This window comes from Nicotiana tomentosiformis, chromosome 9 (assembly GCF_000390325.3).
Source record: "Nicotiana tomentosiformis chromosome 9, ASM39032v3, whole genome shotgun sequence".
Lineage (NCBI taxonomy): Eukaryota > Viridiplantae > Streptophyta > Magnoliopsida > Solanales > Solanaceae > Nicotiana > Nicotiana tomentosiformis.
In genome coordinates this window covers 8,377,193-8,385,581 of record NC_090820.1, presented here as the reverse complement: position 1 = coordinate 8,385,581, position 8,389 = coordinate 8,377,193, and the positions used below count along the sequence as shown (strand labels likewise).

The 8,389-nt window shown below is 35.8% G+C and overlaps 1 protein-coding gene across 3 annotated transcripts; it reads left to right on the top strand.

Moving 5' to 3' along the window:
• The first annotated feature begins 528 nt into the window (after positions 1–528).
• On the top strand, positions 529–8,148 carry LOC104104200 (vacuolar protein sorting 38). 3 transcript variants are annotated; one of them, XM_009612217.4, is made up of 6 exons: positions 529–1,067; positions 3,043–3,249; positions 4,340–4,520; positions 6,128–6,270; positions 6,581–6,808; positions 7,860–8,148. In XM_009612217.4, the coding sequence occupies exons 1-6, from the start codon at positions 888–890 to the stop codon at positions 7,974–7,976; spliced, it is 1,056 nt and encodes a 351-aa protein (XP_009610512.2). In that variant the 5' UTR covers positions 529–887; the 3' UTR covers positions 7,977–8,148. The 3 variants fall into 3 exon arrangements, with proteins under 3 accessions (XP_009610512.2, XP_070042248.1, XP_070042249.1); XM_070186147.1 differs by having other exon boundaries at positions 931–1,067; positions 3,009–3,249; XM_070186148.1 differs by having other exon boundaries at positions 939–1,067; positions 3,021–3,249.
• The last annotated feature ends 241 nt before the right edge of the window (positions 8,149–8,389 follow it).

Below are 8,389 nucleotides of genomic sequence, written 5' to 3'. Positions count from 1 at the left end.
TTTTTTGGAAAAAACTTCCATCAAAATTTATGTCAAAACGGGTCCGTGCTATTTAAAACATAGCCGCAATTTATAATGTAGGTAGATTTTAACCGGACTAGGCAATTTGTACAAATAGGATTAATTTTAGGCCATTGTTTATATTTTGTCCCTATGTAAGAAAGTGTTTTAAAAAATAGCCTCGACGCTAGATGAAACTTAATACATATTGAATCAGGCACTAGTTTTAGTGGATGAATAAATTTCACATGTGTTGTTCACACATTTATTGAAGATCTAATTTTATTTTTTGGTCATAAACCAGCAAGTGTAAAGAAAATTTCATATGACCTTTTTTTTATATACATAAAAGATTTAATTTTATGCATGAGAGATATATTTTTTTACGCATAAAAAAATCTAAAAATATTATATTTTTAATTTTAAAATTATAAAATGGTATAATGTACAAATAGGCCCCGTTAATATAAGGTTTTGTGTTCTCAGTAACTTAAAACAAAAGAAAAACTTGAAAAGAAAAGCTGCATAAATAGGAAATACTAATACAATATTTTTGCAATATTCTAATTCCTCTCAGCCTAGGCACCCTTCCACACCCATTTCAAGAAAGTGATCAAACAAAAGTGGAAAAACCATTCGATCCAAATCCAAACACAACCCCCCCAAAAAAGCAATAAACCCATCTTTTCCCTTTTCAATTTTCTTGATTCTCAAAACCCTAATTCCAATAATTCTCCTAAAATATTTTCTTGACTTCTCAAAATGGGATTTTGGGTACCTTAATTTTTCAAGATTTGAAGTACCCATGATGAAAAACCATGATTTTCAACTACCCTTTTTGAATTATTCAAAACTTCAATCAAAATCTTGTGGTTTTTTAGTTGTGAATGGAATCAAAGAAATTAGCTTTAATGCAAAATCAGGAAGACCAAAAAAATGTGAAGTTAATAATACAATGGGAAGATTATGAACAGGAATTAGCTCGTTTGTGTAGCCTCACATCTGCTCTTAATGAAGCTAAGCAGAAGAAACAATTGGTTCAGCAGAAATTACAGTCCCTTATACAGGTAAATTACTTTTTACTTTTTTTTTTCCCTCTGAAGTTTGCTTGGTTTGAAGATCATGTTGTGGTTGTTTTGAATCTTAGTGAAGAGAAAATGAAGTGAACATTAATGGTTAATCATAGGGGCAACAACATTTTTGGTGGACCTTAGTGATATTAATAAATTTGGATTATTTTCAATCGCAGGGTAGCAACATTCTTCATGAACCTTAGTGATATTAATTAAAAAATAATTCATTTTTTTTATGAGCTCACCAATACAATACAAGACGAGGCTGCGCGGTGTATGCTATTTCCTGATAATATTGTGCGAGTGTCAACCAAAAGCTTGATGTGGAGAAATACTCTTGAGAGTAAGGATTTCAGGATGAGTAGAAGTAAGACCGAATATACACTGCAGTCAACATAAGAAGAACAAAATCGAGGTGAGATTAGACGGGATTGCGATGCCTAAAAGCAAACAATTCAGATATTTAGGCTCGCTGTTCATAGAGAATAGAATGGAATGATAGATGAAAATGTTACACGTAGAATCAAAATCGAATAGTTGAAATGGAGAAGTGCTATTGGTGTGTTATGTGATAAAAGGATACCCACCAAAATAAAAGGTAAGTTCTATAGAATAGTTATAAGACCAACAATGTTATATGGAAGTGAATGTTGGGCCGTTAAACTCTAACGCATCCACAAAATGAGTGACGCTGAGGTGTGAATGCTAAGATGCATGTGCAGTCATAAAAAACTAGACACGGTAAAATGAGAGAAGCTCTCTTGAGATGGTATAGTCATGTCCCGCGTTGACAGCCAAATCCACATGTTTGAAAATGTGAAACTATGATTAATGAAAATGTTAAAAGAGGACAAGGTATACCTATAATCACTTGGAAGGAAGTTGCACAATGGAAGCAAAAGATCTATATGAGACATACCTATTAGTTGAGGATGTGCTTTAGTCATGTTAGTACTTTATTTATCTTTTGGAGCTTGTTTGTGTTTACCTTTTACTTCCAAACGATTATAGAATATTGCCCGATTGTAGACCGGAAAACAATCAATTAGGTCATCTTAATTGAACTTGGTTAAGTTTTCATGTTCCTATATGACAGTTCTTTGCTTTTTTGAGTTCTTTTAGAAAACATAATTGATATGCCTTTATGATGCAAGGTGTATTAGCTAATATCTAATGCATGGTTTTAGTAAAACCTAAAAAAAAACATTAACTTTTTGTTCTTTTCATTCTGTATTATGCTGAGAAATAATGGTAGGTGACTGCATGACTTTGACAGATTCTGGATATCATATTTTAATTTTGTCTTTCTGTATTTTCAACCTTATTTGGAGAGTGATCTATTGTTTACCACTTTTCATCATTTCCTCCAACTTCATGATTAGAGGTAGAGGGTCTTGCCACTAGGTATCCCACACTAGTCTCTTGGAGTTAACTACTTCAGACTTGACTAACCTCTCTTTTGATTTAAATGAGTTTAAGGTGCAACAAGAGTGTAAATTTGGATTACAATGTGCTCCTGATTGTGACATTTTATCAAATATTTCCACATTGTTTTGCTAAGTTATATGAAAAAGTAACGGTACCAATGGAGATGTGTAGTCAATTATCACAGTTATATTCTTGTGGTACTTTAATTTGAACATGGAGTAGCAAAGGAAAGTGGTTCTTCTTCTTCTTTAGTCTTAGAGGTACAGCTGTTTCTCTTTCTCTATGGCCTCAACACTGTGTTGGTAAATTCCTGAAGGGAAATTTGATAAAAAGTTAATGTTGAGATTCATACTTTTAGGGCTCCCTCTCTTTCCCTTTTGTTCTTACCATTTTTGTGCAACTAAATTTTAGAGAAGTGGAGATAATAAGTTGCTTTTTTGCTTTTGACTTCTATGTTTTGACTTTGTCTCTCCTTTCCTTTTTATTTTTTGGGCTTTAATGAATTAGCCCGCTTGTTAGCGGGTGGTGATATGGTTTCCAGGTAGAAGCAGAGTCACTGAGTCGTTCGAATGAGCTTGATGAGATGAAAGAAAAACTGGATTCTAGAAAATTGGTGATGGGAAACATGTCGATGCATTCTAAAGTTGTCAAAGAGAAAGTCAAGAAGCAAGAGGAGCAACTCAGTAATGACATCAGGTCACTGTTGGTTGCAGGGACTTCTCTTTCTGGAGCTAGCAAGCGCTTGCAGGTATCTTAGTATTTCAAAACTGTTTACCCCCCCCCCCCCCTCCCCCTCTCTATATACATATATCTACATCACCTTCTATAAATGTGTTCCATCCCAAAAAAATGTTTAATGACCTGCTTTGCATTATTTGCAACCCATAGAAAACTTTATATGATTTTGAAATAGAGTGGGGCAATTGGAGATATGGAAAGCCTTCCAATTGATTCTTGTCAGATGATAAAGCCTGTCTTCGGAGTGGCTAGCGTTCCAGCTCCTTCAAATTGATTTACTCAACTGGTTTTCTATTGAATTCCTACTTGTGCTTCTTTAAGCACTTTTTAGCCGGATATATAAGGAATTTTCTATTGTTTAAGTGACACTGTTGGTTTATTCCATGACGTCTCCTTTGATAGAGCTTGAGTGACACTCTATCTGTCCCTTTTTTCCCCATACCCTCCTTCTCGCTCCTCCTTTCTGCTTTAGCTTCGATGACTTTGGTGTTCTGAATTAAGAATATTTGTCAGATGAAAACAGTGTTGTGTTCGTCATGTCAAATGGAAGATTGAATCATAGAGCACGGAGACCAAAATATTCTGTTGTGCAATGGGTGTTTCAACATTTTTTGATAGAAGTCTGTTCTAATCGGTGAAGGGCAAAGCATGGTACTTGGTTGTTGGTGAAATAGGATTATCTGTGAAAAGAGAATTATATTTTCTCTGTTGTCTAGAGTAGTTAATTGGCCTTGTCCTTTGGTTATTAAAAAAATTAGTTGGCCTTGTCCTGCATTTTTCTGGATGTTTCTCTATGCGCTGGTAATAGGGGTTTCATTTATTTTCTTCTGATGTATTACTCCCCTTTTGAGTACTTCACGGTGGCATTGGCCATCTGGACCACTGCTGGTTTCTGCTGTGGCCTGTGTTTTACTGCTCCTTCGATACTTCGGGGCACCATGTTGACCACTATTGATTAAATTATGCTTTTTAGCACGGATTATCTGTCTAAGTTCCTTGTTAAGTTGAAAATTTTACATTGTTATCTGTCTGCCCTCTTGTTTTTCGTAACTTCACTTAACCATTCTTTAATTCCGAAAAGTCTCATTTTCTCCATGCAGGATGCAAGTAGGTCCTTTGCTGGAGAAAGGGGTTATGGTCATCTCAGAACTTTGCAGAGAGTATTCAGAACGAGACAACAGTATATGGTGTCTCAAGTTCAGCTGCTTTATCCTGTGAGGATTGCAATTGGACAGGCACCTGAGCAAGAACTTGAATTTTTCAACAACAGTTCCAACTCAGGTAATGGATCTTATGAAAAATGGATCTTATGATGACTTGTTTTGTCAATATTGCCACGTGTGCGCTCATGCATGAAAAATTTGAAAAAGGGTTGATTATCAAGGCAGGGTTTATCAAAAGATTTAGTTACCTTTTGATACTACATTATCACACCTTTCACTAGTTAGAAATAGGACCACAGTTGCGACCGAGAAGTCTTAGAGACAAAGGTTTAATAGCTTGGTCTGCTTCTTTTAGTATCAAACTTAAGATCATTGTGACGTGGCTGCTACTAGAGTGAATTTGAAAGCCTAACGTATGGAATGCTAGGCAAAGTCCTTGTTTCTTGCTTGGTATCTGGAATAGTTTCTTTTGTTGCAGCATTAATTGGACCTAAATTCTCCTTGATTCTTGCATTAAGGCATTATGTCGAGCAAAGTTGAAGACGTACACACAAGTGTTCGCACAAGAATCTATTCATTTGTCCTGAGAGCATAATCTCTTCGTTAGTGCGGATCGTTCTTGTTTGCTTTTATTGATCCATTTATCATAATAGAATTTTGAGTGGAGTTATAGTTGGAAGTGATATAACTAAAGGAGAAAATGTATCGAGGAGCAATTTTTCTTAGTGAACATGGGATGTATAAATATGAAGAATACCTATTTATAGGTATAAGAGCTACTCTAAAATATACCTACCTATGAAGACAATCCCACAAAGATGTGGGTAGTTCAGTGCATTAGTGCAGTGATTCCAGTCTTGAGCTCAAGATATTCAGTGTATTGAATATTCAATAGTGGTTTGCTCATAGATAGTTATGATGAAACTGTTGCCAACTTAGTTGAATGCTGTGGACACCTATATAAAGAGTTTCGTAATACCTTTCTCCTTTAGTTTGAATGCATCTAGGGCTACTCATTTTCATTTCTCCCCAATAACCTGACCTAATGTTGACATTCTATTTCTTTTCATTGGTTTGTTTTCGGGCTTCATTTTAAGAGAATCCATGGGGTTTGTTCTTTTTTGATCTTCCATGATCCTGCTCTTTTCTGTCATTTATCGACTCTCCCGCCCCTTTCCGAGAAGCTGCATCAAGAACATCTCCACCTTGGCTGTGACTCAAGTTTCTGATGTTGGCGATCCAAGTTTGGAAGCTCAGTGCACTCTCCTGAGAAAATTTCACCTCTGTTCCGCGAAGCCTAAAGGCTATGATTTGCAGATATTCATGAATTTCAGGAATGGATTCTAGTTGCTTAATTCACATCCTAGAAGAATCCTGCTTTGTCCTTTGGATGCAGTGATGCATATCATTGTTCTCTTTTTGTTTTGATCAGTTGATACATATCATTATTCTTAAGATGTCGTAAAAGTAAATACCTTAATTTTTGTTTCATTAGGTTTTGAGGAGGATTTTATAGCTGATGGTTCGAGTACTCTTAGTCTTGCTTCATTGGATGTCATATCTTAGAAATCGTGGTGCCTTCTTGCCTAATCTACCAAGTATTTGGTAGTAATGGTTTTTTGTTGTTTTGATCATATGTTAAAAATGCAAAGAAGCAACCCAGAGTAGATAGTATCGAATAAACAAAGCAAACACCCATCTAAGTTTCCTTTATTGCCTTTTCAGGTAACTCTGCTGGGTCAAAACCTTTAGACCAAGGAGCCTTGACCATTGCAGGACTGCATTTAACTGTGTTCACGAAGATGAGTTTCTTTACTGATAAAAAGGAGGTTCAGAGGTCTGCAACTGCCCTGGGATATGTTGCACACGTGTGTTCTTTCTCTTTGCTTCACAACCTCTTTGTCTTAAATTGTATTTTTTTTTCATTTTGGTTGTTTCATATTAATGTAGTATTTCTTAAGTTGTCCACTTCTCTGTGTCTTCTCTGTGTGTGTATTCATTTGCCTTGAAAGTCATTCAATTTCTTTCTGTGGAATACACCAATGGAAATTTTACCGAAAAAAGGGGGAAATTGCCAATGATGCTTTGGTTCCCTTTTTGTCATTTTGTTGATCATTGTTTGTAATTTAACATTATTCTGCTAGTGTATATTAATCTAGCTTATCGATCTTCATGCAGGTGGTCGCACTTATTGCATCTTACTTACAAGTTCCTCTACGTTATCCTTTGAGGTTAGGAGGATCTCGATCATATATCCGTGATTATGCACCTTCAATAGAGCCTTCATCATCTGATTTAACATCTAGTTCCTCAGTTTCCGCAAATTCAAGGCCCGTGGAATTTCCTTTATTTTTAGAAGGCCAAGATTCAACAAGAGCGGCTTATGCTGTATTTTTGCTGAATAAGGTCTGCTTTTTTATTCTCTATCTCTGCATATTTTTTCTCACGGCCTTGTAAGAGTGTTTAAAATCCATGCACGAGAGAGAAAAATTAATTCTCCATGTACTGTCTTTTCAGTCAATTGTACGATGCAAACTGCAAAGTGTTCAATGGAATTGGATCTCTGATGCCACTTGCATTTTTTATTAGATATCCGTCTTTTGAATGTCGGTCTGGAAATTAATCTTGGTATATTTGTGGAAATTGCCTTGAAGCATAAGAAGAGAAAGTTGTAAAACAGTCTCCTTTCCCTGACATATCTGTCCAATTTGATTCCGAGATGCTAATGAAGCGTGGAGTCATAGTATTGTTATCCACCATCAATGAGACGCTATGTTATGTGATCTTCTTGACGTAACTTTGCTCTCCTGTAACATTGAGAAATAATAAGTTATGATCCCATGAAGAAACTTAGAAAGCCAGGTGGAGGCACTCCTTTGTATATAGGGTCTCATTTTGTAACCTTTTAATAGTAAAACCATTTTGCAGGATTACTACTGATTAGCAAAATTTACACTTCCAGAAAAAAGAGAGTGGAATTTGACTATTGTTCCCTTTATTTTTCCATTTTCCACGTGCCCAGGACAAATTATTTTGCACATGTTAGTAGATGCTTGCACATGTTACCCCTACCCTGGGGTAGGGTAAGGTCTGCGTACACACTACCCTCCCCAGACCCCACTTGTTGTTGTTGTAGTAGATGCTTGAGATTGTTAATGAGGTCTTTCAGCTTCAGTTCTTGCCGTTCATACACTTTGACTTTTGTTGGTGCAATAAAATGACTTGTACAAGAAATCTTGTGAAGTTTGCTGACATGCATTAATTTTTTGTTTTTGGTATTTTTGGTTGAAGTTAACATTGGCAAGTTTAATTTGCGGACAGACATTAATTTTGTTTGTTTTGCTTGTGGTTCAGCTCTTTCCCGGACCCTGCGCATAGCGGGAGCTTACTGCACCGGGCTGCCCTTTTGATATTTTTGGTTGAAGTTAACATTGGCATGTTTATTTTTGTTATGCAGGATTTAGAGCAACTTCTGAATTATATTGGCGGCAGAAGTTTAGGGCCAAGACATGTACTTGCTAATTTGAAAGAGCTTCTTAGGACAATCCTTTCGCCCGAGTATATAGACACATGATTGTGAGATTTAAGTTCATGTAAAAATGTACATCATTGTTATTTTTTTGCAGGTGCCAAATTTTCACATACAGCACCTTGCCTCATACCCTTTGTCTGATCTATATATTAAAGACATTGAATCCTAAAAGAAATGTAATGGTTTTGTTGGTTATGCAATTGTATCTCTATCATTAAGGGTGTACGCAGTAATTTTTGTAAGCGGTGTCGAAATTTATAGAATGGGAATAATAACTTTAATTTATCATACTTTTAGCAAGAAATAGCCTTAGTCCATTGGTTTTGTTGAACTTTAAGTTAGAAAAGATCTCGAGTTCAATTCTTCTACTTCATCACAGTTTTTAATCACACAGGCTCTTTCAAATATTTACAAAAAAGATGTGCTATTTGAGATTTGAACCTCAGACATCTTTG